Raw genomic sequence first — 16542 nt, 5'->3', positions numbered from 1 at the left:
GTTGAGGTTTTGGAAAAGAGTGACTAAAACCCTTTGCAGGTCAAATTGAAGATCCAGTGGGCCAGGACACTTCTCCCCTAATCTAAGGGTTGCCAGTCTCAAAGCAGATTTCCAAGTTAGGTGGGCAAAAAATCTTTTTACCAGTCTTTTGTGATGCCAGTTGCTCACCAGAAAAGAATTCCTGCATATTTACCTTTCAGCAAAGAGTGGCTGACTGCAAATCCATTCCTTAATTGCTTTCTTCTGGTCTTCATTAAGAATCCAGTTATTAGAGCCATAACAGGTCCAGTTCTGAAATCTGATCCTTGCCAAGTTGCTCTGCTCGTATTTGCATCGCAGAATAGCTATCCTACTGCTTAATCAGTATTGTGATTTCCTGCTCGTAAGTGATCACTTTACTTCCTGGATGTAATTTAGATTTTTTTTTAATGATGCTGCAAGAATGGCAGCGGTTATGATGGCTCTCCACCCCCGCTCTGGCTACAGCATCTGCAAAAAGTCAACCAGTATAGCTGTTTTCAATGGTGTGCAGCCCAATAAATCCAGCCTCTTTTCACGCACTTAGGCTCTACCACCTGTGACATGTTTTCCACCTCTTTTTCAAATAGAATGGCTCATATAAGGTGGGAAGCAGACAAGTCCCACTACAGAATTTAAATTACATAAGAAAATTGGAGTTATTTATGGTAACGCTCTAGTTCAACCTATTTGCATAAAATATAATATAATCTTAGAGGTACACTTCTGGGACACTTATGGATCATTGAGCCCAGCCCCCATCAAGGAGGCACAGTGGGGAATTGAACTCCCAACCTCTGGCTTCAAAGCCAGATATATAAAACCACTGAGCAGCCGTTCTTTATGTTTCTTTGTGGTATGCTACTCACCAGTTCTTAGTTTAAATGATACAATTCCCCAAATGCTTCCTACTTCTTGGGTGGAAGGTAGATAGGTAGGTACGTATGTACTACATAATGTTATCTTTCATATTGCCTAACAGTGCAAGAAGGAATTTGTAACAACCAGTATTTGAACCGGATCCTAACACACCAATTTGGATGCTTGTAAGTTTGGATGACAGTGATACAGGTGTGGGATGATGATGGCTTTTTGTTTGGTGTCAGTCAAAAATAATTTTAAAATGGAAAACATGGTGCCAAACACCCAGACATTTAGCAGCTTGAGGCACTCATGTTTTAACAATTGATTTCTGTTGCATATCTCAAATTTCATGTCTTACAAATGCTTTAATAACCATTTCCCCTTCCAAAATTAACTGAGTTAACTGACATTAGTTTTGTTGTCACCCCACACACACACTGTTCGTTCTCAGTAAACATTTTAGGACACATTTCTTTGTAGACAAAACCTGACTTTTTCAGTGACTCAAGAAAAATCATTGTATTTTCTGTAGGAAAACCGTTGCATATCTATGCAGTGGTGATTAAATGGGCTGTACTTTATCTCTCTTTTTATTTTTTTTAAATCTATGAATCCATTTAAATCCTGTGTGTAGCTTTTTTTGATATATAATTATTCTTTTTCACTTTTTTTAGCTTCTGATTCCTCCACATCTTCATCTCTCTCAAGAACCGAATCTCTTCTCCACCTGTTTATGTCTCCTCAGTCTCCTCACCCTCATCCCAAAACTGACTCCTCTTTCTGGCCCCATGCAGCCAATCCATACAGTGACCACGCTCCTGGGCCCTGCGAACCTTCACTCTGTAAACTTGTTTTCCTCTTTCTGATAGGCGTGTTAGCTTGCTCTGTTTGTACTTCTGATAATCTCCATAACTGTTAAGCACCAGTTGCACTCACATGTTGAACATCAGGTTGTTTGGTGTGACTGCAGTCTCCTTGCCTTGATACATTTTAAAAAAATTAAATGATAAGGGTATGTAGGAATGCCAGGGTTTTCATCTGCAGTGCTATGTTTCTGCAGGAACATTTTGATAATTTTATGTCAGTATAGTGTTTCATTGCCTTCCCAGTTTTTCCAGCAGTCTAGAAGCTAGTCTCATACAATTTTTTCATACAGGGTCCACTAGGGGGCCCCATTGCCTCCCTGACAGGATAGAAGAATCACTGCTGACATAAAGTGTTTCTGCCAGAGATGTGCAGATTAGTGGTTTTTGGACTACACTTCCCAGATTTCCCCAGGCAGCTATACACATCTCCAGTTACTTCTGTGTTGTGTTGAGTCAACACACCTGCTAACACTGCAGTACCAACTGTCTTATTGCACAGGATTGGTTCCTCATGTCAACATCGTGCAGCGAAGCTATAGTGTTCCCAACATTGGAAGACTAGTGACTAATCCTGACTACCAAATGTTGTGTGTTTAGAGGAATGCACGCACACAGTGTGTATATATATATATATATATATATACACATATACATATATACACACACACACACACACACACACACACACACACACACATATATATATATATATATATATATATATATATATATATATATATATATATATATATATATATATATATATATATATATATATATATATATATATATATATATATATATATATATATATATATATATATATATATATATATATATATATATATATATATATATATATATATATATATATATTTATCTCCAGGGAAACACTGTCATTTTATAGGTACCTGGTGCTGTGAAAGTAGCATTGGGTCAAGGGGTGCCCTGGGATGAAGATGGTTCCATGTCTTGGCTGTGAACCTAATGTCTAGATCTGGGGAGAAGGAAATTTTTAACAACTATTTTAATCTTAACTGCTTCCACCGAGATCTGAAGCTTTAAGCTAGGAAGACCCTGGGTGGGGTCTTACTGGTGCTTCTACATCCATATGCATTTCCATCTCATAATGCATGGCATACACGCAGAAAGTAAGAAATCTGTATAGTTGCCAATACTACGTCCATGCATCACGCTCCAAATTTTTTAGTTTGTTGTGATGTAAAAGCAGCAGAATGACAGTGTTGATTTATATTTCTTTTATTCTCTCTCTCTCTCTCTCTCTCTCTCTCTCTCTCTCATTTTTGCCATGAAGTGGGTTATCTCCCAATCTTTCTATGATAGAAATGCAGTCATTTTCAATACCTTTTTTTACAGATGCTCCTCTTTTTTTATTGGAGTTGTTCTCTTCCATGCAATTAACTCATTTTGAAATGTTAGGACCTTTAGTTGACAGAATTAAATATAAATGGAAATAATTTTCATTCCAAGACATTTGCTTCAAGACAGGAAATATTTTATTCTTGTGCTCGGTGTTTTTCCCCTTATTATAAATTGGTTTAATCTTTTCATTTGAGTGGAGTTGTGTGGTAAATCCATGTCTCTGGCACAGAATTAGATGACAGGTGCTAGAAAATAAGTAGCAAAAGAGTGCAAATTAATCAGGTCAGAGTGTAGTTGGATCTTGTTTCAAATATTATGTGAAAGACTAGCTTTTGTGCTCTTATATTAATGCTTGTATCTACTTGTTTGTGGAGCGCCATCTGTGACCCCTTTTCTTAACTATGACAGTTCAGAAACATAGTACTTCTGAGGAAGAATGGGTAACATGTGAGCACAGGCTTCATGTGGCTCATGAAGTACATTATTACCACACCCAAACCACATGAAAAACCTCCATTAAAAAAATGAGTGGGTCAAAAACCTATATTTTACATTTTGGATGCCTCCAGGAGTGGTGGATTTTCTGAGGGGGGGAGACACTTTGAGGGGTCCCTCAGTCCCCATTAAACCCTCCAATAATTAGAAAGTGAAATTAGAAGTGCTCTTTTGAGCACATCCTATCTGCATTTATTTTTTTAAAGAAAATGAAATATACAACCCACAACAGAATCAAAAATTCTCACTCTAGTTGGGATTGTAGGAAACAGCATATTTGAAAGAGCATTGTCCCAGTCCTATTTCTCTCTGCCAATTCGTTACATGCAGTGATTTGTTTTTCTTTTTGCGTGGGGAGGATTAAAGGGGGGGGGAGCAGTTTTGGCTGCCATCTGAAATGGTGTGGTCCAGAATTTATAGTATGGTATTTGGTCTTTCTTAATTTATAGTATGGTATTTGGTCTTTATTATGGGTCTCTGATGGATCACTGTTGGAATTCGTGCTCCAGGGGATGAGAATCTATGTCAGCACAATCAAAGTAGAGCAATTAATTAAAAGTTGGATGCTGATCTGAACTTTTCAGAGATCTTTTCCTATAACGTCTTACGGATTTGGGGACTAGCTTTTACTCTGAATAGGGCTGGCCTTATTATTATAGAAAGGGGATAGGACTGCTTTAAGTGGCATATGCTAAGGCAGCAGCAGGGGCACACACACAAACACCATCCTCTTGAACAAATGCTTCAGTGGCAGTTATCCTTTCTTGTTGCTAGCTGGCTGTTTAGCATAATTGCCTTCTCCCAACACATGAGTGACGGAGGAATGACAAAGGTCCCTAGCTAAGTAAGTAGGCAGACAGGCAGGGACACATTTAGACACCCAGCAAGGCTTTCTGCACACACTGCTCTGCTCACATGCCCTGTGCCAGTGCCCCTGCTGTTGCATTAGATATGAGTAGTCAGTGAGGAAACATCTGGTTCAGTGATGAGTGAGTGGTATTCTGTGTAAGCCATCAGAGGCTCACTGGTGCTTGTCACACTACCTGCCTTAGGCTACCTACCCTAAGTGAGTCTATTGGTTTCAGGTGGAGGATGCCATTCCACTCACTGCCAGTGTTGTACTAAGATTCCTTAGTTAGTCTGATTTGCTTCTGGGTGGAAAATGAGAGAGGAGTAAAGCTGTCGTGTCCTTGGACTCAAGCAGCAAAATGACTTGGACCACTCTATTGGTGAATGGCAACAGTTGATGAATTTTGGCAGACAAATTCTTTTTTAACGATTGAGCCTATCTAGAGCATGGCACTATAATGAACCATGGCCTCTGTGCTGTTAAACAGTTCATTCTGATTAAGCTGCGACTCGCAGGGTTACCTGATAGATAGTTTATGAAAAGTTGCAGTAATGAAAACAACGAAGTAAGCTGTGAATTTTCTGTCTCCAGTGAAAATTATCTGAGATTTTTATTTTATTTTCTACAGTATGTGTTGATTTTGCTGTAACCTCCTCGTTAGATCTTAGTTGTCCTAAAACTAGATTCTCACATTACTCATGCACCAAAAAAAGCTGTGTTACTTCCTTTTCTATTCATCAAAGAAAAAATGGTCCAGGCTCTACCAGTATGTGTACTTTGTTATTTTTCTGTACCGGTATTTCTCTTTGGATATTAATGTGACCGGGAACGGATTTAACCAGTATTTTCTCTAAATTCTTACAGAAAAACTGTCAACTTTGAACTCCTTGTTAGAAATGTTTATAGTTCTTTTGAAAACAACAAAATTAGCTTACAGTTTCAAGGTTATCAGAAGTGTATTTGCTTTCTGTGCAATTCTGTTTTATAGCTGTTACCTTTTTGTGATTTTAATTTGTGGTTTGATCTGTTATTTAAAGGCAACCCTCCAGATGCTTACTTTCATGGTTTTTTCTCCCTTTTTTCAGTTTGTAAGTAGTATTTACTATACAGGTCTATTTTTAAATTTCTAAAGACTTAGTAATAACACTCTCTCTTCACCACCAAATGTTAATGTTATCCATTCGTCATGGAGGTTTGACAGTATGCAAAGCAAGGCTGCTGCTCTTTACTCAAGTCACCCTGTGGCTGTAATCCTGTGAGATCTGAATGCACTTGCCTAGTGTTCAGGTTCAGTTTCTAAAGAGGCAGTATTAACTTCTGGAGGGCTGCAGATAAAGGTCTTTTGGAAGCAGAGGCTAATTTGGGCATTTATTTATTCATTTATTAGGCTAACAGAAAAAAGATTCTGGGGAAGATCATCAGGTCAAAATATCATAAAAGAAACTGAAAATATTTGAAAAATGATTCCCCACGGAGCATTTTTGTTGGTTCAACACCTATTGTGAGAAATTTTAAGTCCAGCATTTAATTACTAGCCATTTGTGTGGACTGTCACCGCTCAGATACTATATTGCAGCAGATTTTTACCTATAGATGGTGATGTTCTGTTAATTAATAAAAAGAGGATGTGACTGCTTCATGCACCAATCCTGTGTCTAAGTAGATAACATAACACAATATATAGCATAGCAAGCGAAAAGCTTCACAGACTACTTTATGTTAACAGTATAGAAAACCAAAAGCTTCTCTCTTCTGATAAAGGCAGATCTTTTCCCCAAATGTTAGCAAACATAGCCCTAGTTAGAACAGACCCATGTGCTATACTCAGTTGGATTTACATAAATATTGACTCGCTCAGCAGTCGATTCAGTGAGACAGATGAATTATAATACTAATAAAGTCAAGTGGGATTTAGCAGTAGGCATACCTCATTTATGTAGTCCTGCAGAAGGTACTGTCTCTTAACCAATAAAGTGTTTCGCTTGCACTGTCTTACAGATCTCTGCATGTTCCATATTTTGGTATTCTTACATGCTTTGATGCCTGCTATTTTATTTCATATTTTGAGCATGTGAAAACTAATCTGTGTTTTCACCTTGCATGATTTTGGTCAGTTTCATTCCTTTCCTTTCCTTTCCTTTGATTGACATTATTCTCATGAAATTTGATTGAAAAACCACTTTCCATTTTGCAGCAAGGAAAGGGTGAGCCTTTGAAAGATTTGTATTATGTCAAGTTATTTACCATTTCATCATTCATTCAACAGTCTTATAGGAGAACACAAGGGAAGGAGCAGCATGCTTACTGTACTAAGACATGGTTATTTCTCATAAACCATCAAATAGAAAAGCAAAACAGAATTGAGGCCATGGCCCCTTTTTCTGTCTTTGCTGAAATCAGCCAACATATCAACTGTAAAGTAGTGAAAGTCCCTCTCAAAGTAAATACCTGAAAAAATGCTGACAGATTTAGTAATCACCTTGTCACAATGACAGGCTTCCTTTGTTAGTTCTTCAAATTTGGTGGATGCCTCTTGTTGAATTAAAGGCTTATGAAATTAAGCTATTCAAACAAAGCACAGTTTCATCCTGGTAAATGAAATGTCAGCTCAATGACTTTCATTAAGTTCGGTAATAATTCCTGGAACAGGTACAGATTCAGATGTGAAATAATCCCTCTGGCCTACACAAATTGGTGTGAACGGTAATAAAAAAGTGAGACGGAAAATATTGTTGCTTAGGCAGTAGTTCAATATCTGTTTCATATTATTTTCAAGAAGTTATGTGTTGACTCTCAAATAAGTATTCTGGAGTACATTTGACAGCAAACAAGCAGAGTAGTCTCTAGTTGATACTGGAATAAAAAAGGATTAAACAAGAAGTACCTGCTTGTAAGTAGATATCACAACAGAGCTACTGTTGATGTTTGTATGGAAGTTTGGCAGCCAGTAGTGTTCATATGGCCTCTCATATTCCTCATTTTCACTGAAAGGGCAAACCTGTGGTAGGACTGTACCACTTCGGATTATGTTTAAGAGCCCACTTGACTCATTGCTCCTTCAGACAAAATAGTTCTTTCCACTTACAAAGTGTGCATTAGGAAGGAGAGAACATTTTCTTCTGACATTTGCTTTTGTATGTTCAGTTCTGTTCGTTGCTGCTGCATTCTGTTCTAGGGGGTACAAAACAGTTAAAACCTAGCCCAAAAGTTAAAACTTTGTCCAGCACAAGACCAAATCTGGAGAATAGTTTACTGTTCCCGAGACCCCCCCAAGTTTTCTGTTTGTTTGTTTATGTTCCACCTTTCTCCTCATTGGGACCTGAGGCAGCTCACAACAATTAAACCTGTATAATAATCAACAGTTGTAAAATACCGGAAAAACCAGATTAAAAAACAATTAAATATTCATGAATATTAAAACCAATAGTTAAAATCATTTTTAAAACATTTAAAAATGTCTAAATAAATAAAGAATTTCTGGGCCTCTCACTTACTACTTATTGTTCTATGGATCTACCTAGAAGTATACTTGTAATTCTGGAAAATGGATATTTTGGCTGATTAAATGGTGCTGAAGGCATGGTGACCAATATATGGATCACCATTCCTGTAGGCTTCCAAGAGCTGCAGTTTGTTTTCTCTTGCTGGTGAAAACACAAAAACAATCTTTGGGCAAAAAGAGCCTCAGGGACATTCTTTGTACATCATTGGTCTCACTCTGTATTGTGTATTCTGACCAGGAGCTGGTTCTTAGGGTTTTAAGCAGAGGTCGTTTTGAGTACACGCCTCTAGACTGATCCAGTTCTGATAAATATTTGTAGTGGGAAAACTTACTTATAATATCAGTATACCTTGGGTTTTAGGCATACAGAAGGGGACAAGCATCACCAGTTTCAGGAAATGTATAACGTTTCCAAGTATTCAAAGATTGTAATTGAAAATATCTGGAAGGTACTGAGTTTACTTCCTCCTGCTTTAAGAAATAAGTCTTAAAATCCCAGGAAGGGCAAGAATTACCCATAAGAATTAGATGAAACCAAGCACTAGTATGACACTGAATTTTTTCTTGCTTGTTGATACTTAATTCTCTGTTGGAATAAAAACTTATGAGAGAATACAGAGTGATTATTTAATTGCAGACACCTTTGGGAACTCAAGTGACTGCTATGCTATTTTTGCTAGGAAGAAGCAAGGACTAGAGCATTTGGTATACTGTATTAAGAAGCAATCATTTTTCACTATCTGAAGAATCATAGAATTAGAGAGTTGTTGAGCTGGGGAAGATCCCGAGGGTCGTAGAATCATGGAATAACTGAGTTGAAAGGGGTCTATGTGGCCATAGATTTCAACCCCAGCTCAATGTAGGAATCCATATCAAAGCTGATCGGACAGATTGTTGTCCCGGTTTCTCTTGAATGCCTCCAGCATTGGAGCACTTACCACCTTCTGAGGTCATTGGTTCTATTGTTGTACTGCTCTAACAGTTAAGAAGTTTTCCCAGCTACAGGAAAAACACAAACCTTTCAGTGCAAATGTCCAGGAAAAAAAATGATTATACACTGAAGCTTAATGTACTAAATAATCATAGGTGACTGACTATGTAATGAGAAATAGAAGATGGAGAAGCTATATTCTCTCTGCCAATACAAGTTTAGGAGCAGACTGTGCGAAGCTGAAAAAGAATATAAAACTATCATAGTGCCAAAGTATAATTGAAATCATTGATGGATTTAAAGCCATATACAGAATATATTGCAAAATGCAGCTTCCAAGTTAGACTCTCATAGGAACAAAAAAGAACTATTACAATACAAAGGCCGAAATCCTCTTGCTTAGCATAAGCCAAGTTGGAACTTTCAATCTGTTCCTCCCTGATAAATAAAGTGCCCCCACCATGATTCACAGGGCCTGTGTGGACGCTGACTAAGCCAGCATTTGCATGACTGCAGAGAATCATGGCAGGAAGGGTTTGTTTACTAGGGAAGAACAGAACAAGAGTTGCTATTTGGCTTATGATAAGCAACAGAACTCTGGCCAAAGGAATAAAAAAGAACAAGAGGGCAATTTTAATGAAGACTGGGGTGTCAAATGATCAGCAGGGTATATAAAATTAAGGGAAGATGGAAACAACATACCAAAAAACTATGTAAAGAGATGCAAGGATGACAGATCCTTTTGAAGAAGTGTCCTGTGATGAGCAATCTGGGATTTTAGAGTAAAAGCCCGTGTCATTTTTATTTATTTATTTTAGTAGATTTCTGCCCCACCCATCTAGACCAAAGGTCTACTCTGTCAGAACCACTGGGAGAAATAAATCATCAGGAGTAAACAGTAGAACTGTTCCAGGCTATAGAGACTGAATCTATCAAAATCCTAACAAAGTATATAAAGAATTATGGGAAATAAAACAATGTTCCACATATTGGAAATGTTCATTATGCATTCCAGTAGAGCTCAGGTGAGCAGAGTCTTTGACTGCAGTACTACAATTTAACCACAGTGCCGCAAGCCTCCTGTAATCTGTATATATAGTGACAGCATACACATTCGAGCCATTTTTACATATTTTATCCATTTCTTTCCCCCCGACGTGTCTGATATTTAAGTAGCATTTATATTCCTAAGTTAAAACAAGCTGTGTGTGACAAAAGCATTCTTAAAATGTTGCAAAGAAATTGAGGCCGTACACTGCACCAGTGTAAATGAAATATACCTGATTTGTAGGCAGTTAGGAGTGACGTGAGGATGTATGCACTCCTCCCCTAGCTCCTCAGGAGTAAATACTGACCACATTCTTCCCTTTCTAGCTTAATATCATTTAAGTATTACATCAGTCCTAATATTAACATTAAGGTGAGTCAACATGTTCTAAATCAAGGTTTGAAGCCAGTTGTGAAGAAATCTTATTAGTCTTATCTAAAGTTAATGTTGATTCCTGTATAATTCTTGATGGCAGTTAAAGCCAGAAAGGGGAGGATATGGGGAGTGTGCCAGTATGGATATATGTCCTCTCACGGAAGTTCTTCTTACAGTAAATATAAGAGAGAGAAATTAAGTACATATTAGCTTGGATTCCTAGCAGAGAGGATGGCAGGTCTGCTCATCTTTAGTAAGTTTGCCTTTTCCCTGTTTCCCTATCTGTACCTTCACAGATTGTTGCATAATGTTTTATCAGGGCCCCTTGCTTTCAGAAAAGACTCCTGGGGTACAAAGAGATTTCAACAAGAACTAGGGTGGGAAAGCTCTGCTAAACAGATGGAGGATGCCGCAGATGGTTCACACTCAGATCCTAAACACACTTATTAAAAGGAAGTGTTGCTGGAATAAATGTGGCTTCCTTTAAAGTACTGTACTGTATGTATGTCACGGATCAAGGCATGTGGGGATGAAAAGAAACTCAACTTCTCCGAAAGAAAGTTAAAGGAGTGTGTGACTCTGTGGATGAAGTTGCTTGAGCCTCCATCAGACAAATTTTAGCATTTGCATTGTTTGAGGTAGGGAGTTCTGCCGCTGCTGTGCAGTTGTGAGGCAGGCAGAAATACAGCAGATGGCACTTTCTCGTTCTGCACGGCAGGATAGGTTTCAGCTCTTTTAATTTCTCCTTGTCAGAAAGCCATTAAAGCCCAGGAGCAAAGCCAGTCAATAAAGTTAATAACTCTGAGTAGATGTATTCTCTATGAAAGCTTATAAGTAAGATGTTCCAATATAAACATTTTACATTCCTTTGGACAAAAATACAATACATTTGAACTCTGTTCCAGAATTGCCACGAAGGTGCCATTTTATGAAAAGTTTGACAGAGGAGGTGTTTATTTTTTTGTAAACATTTCTGATGTTTCTGTCTCCTCTTATATTCATTGCAGAGCTCAGCCGTTATGAAATGTGCATATATATTTCAAAAAGCTGTTCAGTTTGTGTCATGTTCATTCAGGAATATACAGTGAACATCTAAATTGCAGAAAAGTATTCCATTTCAAACTTTTTAACCTTATAGAAGGAGTCAGGAGCGTTTTTTGTACACCACTTTGTACATAGAAAGGTAGCCAGGCTTAGTAACAAACAGCAATGGATAAGAAATATTAAGGCAAAAAACTGGGTGTAATGCAGGTTAGGGTTTTGTTTTGTTTTGGGGGGGGAGGTCTTATTTGTGGCTCCATTTTGGACAAGGCATCTGTTCTGTTCGTTTCTCCAGCTATTAACATCAGTGATTAAGTGAACTTTGTAGTCTCGGCCCTTTAAATGGTTTCTGTCCAGGGAAATGTTGAGATCATTCTGTGTATATTAGTCTTATCTTAGTCTATTATTATCTCTCAGGTAGTCCTCTAATTACACCTCTTGGGGAGGGGGAAGCACAGCAGTGATGAGCACTGAATAGCAAATAGTAAAATTTTACATCATATTGTGTCATCCCCAAACTCCCTGGATCTTTTGAGCTTGTTTGTGTGTACATGCACTGCAGTTGGTAGTTGAAAGCTTTGTGTTTCCCACTGGCTGCTCCAATCTCTTCTGTCATTTCTGCTAATAGTAAGCTGGGCTTTGACTGCAGGTTCACTAACACTAACATCTTGATTCTTGTTGGGGAGCACAGATTGGAGCCTCACAAATTCTCTGCAGTGTAGATGTTTTAGGATTCGGTCACACTTTTATATTGTACAGAGAGATTTGAGATGAAGAATTGAAAACAGCATGTATAGCCCCGATTTATTTCCTCCTTTCTAATAATACCCATTATTTCTCGTGTCCCCAGGTTCCGTCCATGCAACGTCAATAGCAGCCTCTCGGGTAGAGCAGGCCCTATCTGAGGTTGCCTCCTCTTTGCAGAGCAGTACTCCAAAGCAAGGACCTCTGCATCCTTGGATGACTCTGGCTCAAATCTGGCTTCATGCAGGTAATGGGGCGCAGCTGCAGTTTTCTTTTCCTCCTCATTAGCTTCCAGAGTTTTTGTATTCATTCCATTCAGCTGGCTGGAATGCTTTATTGTATGTCAGCTAAAAGCTCTGCTTTTAAGGACACTTCTTCAGAATGTGGCATTTTCCTGCATTTCAAGACAAGAACATTGTATGTTTAATTTATGAAACAGCGGTCTATGGGAGGATGGCATTTAGTATTTAACAACCCTGTCAGAAGATTAACTTGTTCTCCTTTCTCCAAGCCACGCTTAGGTTGTGTGAAGTTGTGGAACTGTAAAGTGTCTATTAGCATGACGTTTTTGTAGTGATCTTTAATCTGGAGATGTAGAATTGGAACAGGAGCAGGTAAAACCATGAATTTTACACACCAAAAGTAGAAGAAGAATCAGCTGAAATTAAGTCTTTTTAGTTTGCTTTTAAACTAAGACAATAATGGTTAAAACTAGTTCCTAGGGGAGAAAAGTTTGAGATGTTTCAAAATATTTTAGGAGGGTAGAAGAATGTTTAGTTGGATTTTCTGATCTCAAAACTTGAGTGACTAATTTTTTTCAATGTTTTGCATTGTTAATTTAGGAGTACAATCACTTTGAATCAAAAAAGAAGCACTGCATAGTGTATGGATTGCTGGGCTATATAATTTCAGGCAGGAAATAGGGGAGTGAATCTGGAAAAATGCCTCACTCACAGAATATTGCTTGCACTGTACATGCAATCTATCAGAGAACATGATTAGGTGAATACAGTAATTTCAATAACATGTTAGTTTTAGAAATGTGTGTGTTTTATGTAGGGGAACAAATATAGTCCTCTGTTAGCAATCAAAACTGGTGCAGAGCAGTAATGGATATGTCATCTGGCATCTGTTTATCTGTTTTGCCACAGACAGACGCCTCTATGCACATTTACTTTAGGGAGCTTATCTTTTACCAGAGTGGTGTAGTGATGCAGCAATGATTGGATGAGGGGAAACAGAGATTTTAATCTTTATGCAGCTATTATCATAATCTGCATTACAAGTTGATTGTGAGAAAAAAGGGGAACATGAATACTGTTCTGAGAGTAAACATTAAAAAAAAGATTTTAATGCATAAAAAATAATATACTACTGTACTGTGGCAACAGCAGCAACAATTGGAAACCTCCGTTATTTATTTATTTATTTATTTGTATGTATGTATGTATGTATGTATGTATGTATGTATGTATGTATGTATGTATGTATGTATGTACCCCAAAAATAAGACCTAACCTGAAAATGAGCCCTAGTATGATTTTTCAGGATGCTCATAATACAAGCCCTACCTCCAAAATAAGCCGTAGATTGTTCAATTTGAAAAAAATAAAATATCCCCTGAAAATAAGCCCTAATGCGTTTTTGGAGCAAAAATTAATATAAGACCCTGTCTTATTTTGGGGAAAACATTGTATGTATGTATGTATGTGCTTGCCTCCTACTTTTATTCTCAGCATGCAATATCTAAAATTCTCAGGGGAATGAATTTATAATTATTTTTTTCAGTAAAATATTCCCAAGTTAAGTATACATAGGTTTGCAACACTTGCCTGCTTTCAGAAATATGTGGAAAGTAAGAATATGCTTTTTTAAAACTGGAACTAGTCCCTGAGGTCAGGGGAGTGAACCTGTGGTTTGTTTAGCCCCATGTGACCTTAAACTTTTCCTGTCTTGGCTACTATGAACTTATGGAGGCTGCTGAATTTGCCCATTTCTGAGAAGCTAAATGTGATTTAATTTTGTCTGTTTGGAAAGTGTTTCATAGAAGTCTTTACAGCAACCAAACTGGATTCTCTTGCCCCCAGTTAATCTTTTTGTCATTAGTCAGAGAGGCTTTTGCATGTACACTGTATAATTGTGGAAAGGAGGAGGCTGTCTTTTTTTATTTATAAGTTTTATATCAATCTTTACTATTTTTTTAAATAACATTTGCTTTCATTTGAATCTTGCTGTTGGTAACTGTCATGAATGCCTTTTTTTTGCAGAAAAATCTTCTTTTCAGTTTGTGTCAGAGACTTAAAGCTTAGTTATGTCTGGGACAGTGGCCTCCAACCAGAGGAACTGTTTATTCAGTTGTTAAAATTGCATCCAGCCTTACTACCAAATGGCACTTAAGATAGCATACAGGAAAAATGCACATTCACCAATATAGAAGGGAAATACAGTGAAACAGAAAGTAAAATTTCCAGCATATTGACTCATGGGCCAGCCGAGGCCTGTCAAAATATTAACTTATTCACTGGCATTGGTGGACACAGCCTCTGTTAGAGTGGAGTTCTTGAGGCTGGGGTCAGATACTGAAAAACCTGTTCTTTTTCTCAAAATTGCTTCAGATGTTGGCTGGCAATAAAGAATGGCTTCTCTGGAACAGCAGAAAACAGTTTTGTAGGCCAAGTAGTTGAAAGGTGATAGGAAACATAGAGTATCAATCAATGGGAAAACGAAATACATGGAACCATTCTTGAAATAAAGCAGGCTGCAGCTGTACTTGTTACAGCTCAGAGACTTGGTGCAATTCAGGTCAGAGAATTTAGGCACTGGATGAGCCATCTGCCATCAGATAATACCCTCCCCAAGCCTGATTACTGGAGACCCATAGAATGAGAAGAAGAAGAAACCAAATGGGTGCTTGTCCAGTGCCTGGATCCCCCATCATCTGGGAGAAAGGCAGGTGCAGCAGCTTCCAAGTTGAAATGAGGGATACAGGCATGAGATCCTACCCCGCAAACTGGATCTGTCCCCATGTTCAAAATAACTGAGCTGAGGTATGATAAGAAGCAGAGAAGGTAAAAAGGACAATAAACAGGGAAAACCCTTCTTCAAATACCAAAGCATGACCCTAGCTGATAGAAAACTGGAAAACTCCATGTAGACTGATGGTTGTTGTGGGCTTTCCGTGTTCTGAAGGTTGTTCTTTCTAACGTTTCGCCTGTCCTCTGAAGATGCCGGCCACAGAGACTGGCGAAACATTAGGAAGAACAGCCTTCAGAACACGGCCAAAGAGCCCGAAAAACCCAGAACAACCATCAGATCCCGGCCATGAAAGCCTTCAAGATTCCATGTAGACTGGTTTGGAAGGCTGGTGCTACCTGGTCACATTGTCTGCTCTGGCAGGGTGCTTGTGCTCCAACGAGAGCTCAGTTTTGATTGCCTTGCTGCTGGCAGACATAGCAAGGCCCTGCAAAAGTTGTGAGCACCTGTGAAGAACAGAAATGGGAACTCACTGGATTACGCAAACGCATACACACACAGAGAGAAAGAGAGAGAGAGAGAGAGAGAGAGAGAGGACAGAAAACTAGGCCACCATAAGCCACTGGCCTTTGTTAGATTACAACTAGAGAGAGAAAGAGTTCTGTATATTTGAAGAAAGCCATTTTTATCAGAGAAGTGAGCAGTTACAGTTGAACAGTACTGTGATGATGGACATGCAAGTAACTAACTAGCCCCATACAAGCCCAGAAGATAAGGAAACAATGGGGAGAGTTTGACCCATCCTGGGCACATTGGGGTGTTGGGCTGTTACATACTTCCTTTCTCATTTCTCTCTTTATTTGTGCACCCTTTATTCTTCTTAAGTTCTTTAGCTGCTTGTTTGACCAGAGATTTTGGTCTTGACCGAGACCTTCTAAATTGACATGGAAATATTAAATGCTTTCAATTTTGTCTTCAGTGTATTGTTGAGCCATTTCTTTTGTCCACCACGTAGTCGTGCACCTGCAACAGGCCCTCCATAGAAAATACATTTTGGGAGATGATCATCTGACATCCTGAGAACACGGGCAGCCCATAACAAGTACTTTTATTAATGTCTAGAAATGGACAAATACACAATGAAATGACTTCATCTGTTTCTCTGTAGAGTTTATGATATGAAACCCTTTTAGTAGGGCGTAGATTTAAGACTAGTATATTCAAACATACGTTGACACCAAGAATGTTAAAGGATAGTATGTTTTACAACATTGACTGCATCCTGTTTTCCATTTGAAAAACTAATATGATGTTATATATGTATATTTTAGCATTCATACTCATGCACACTCTGTGTTTCCTTTATTAATGGATAAAAGGGGTAATCGCAGTTTCCATTCTAATAAGTAATTTATCCATCATAATATGCCATTTAGCAAATGTCAGTTGTTC

General features: G+C 38.2%; 1 protein-coding gene across 11 annotated transcripts in view; it reads left to right on the top strand.

Annotated features, from left to right (window-relative positions):
- Positions 1-16542, top strand: part of TTC7B (tetratricopeptide repeat domain 7B) — a 149804-nt gene that overhangs the window by 103282 nt on the left and 29980 nt on the right. For 6 of the 11 annotated variants that reach the window (XM_072986562.2, XM_072986563.2, XM_078383726.1 and 3 more), the window contains 2 exons: positions 5514-5564; positions 12224-12364. In XM_072986562.2, the coding sequence (XP_072842663.1) occupies positions 5514-5564; positions 12224-12364 (192 nt within the window). Of the gene's footprint in view, positions 1-1556; positions 2180-5513; positions 5565-12223; positions 12365-16542 lie in introns of those variants that run through there. The other 5 variants (XM_072986564.2, XM_072986565.2, XM_078383727.1 and 2 more) reach the window with 3 other exon arrangements.

Source organism: Pogona vitticeps, chromosome 1 (assembly GCF_051106095.1).
Source record: "Pogona vitticeps strain Pit_001003342236 chromosome 1, PviZW2.1, whole genome shotgun sequence".
NCBI classification, from domain to species: domain Eukaryota; kingdom Metazoa; phylum Chordata; class Lepidosauria; order Squamata; family Agamidae; genus Pogona; species Pogona vitticeps.
Note: the sequence above shows the minus strand (reverse complement) of the source record. Positions and strands in the feature narration are given on the sequence as shown.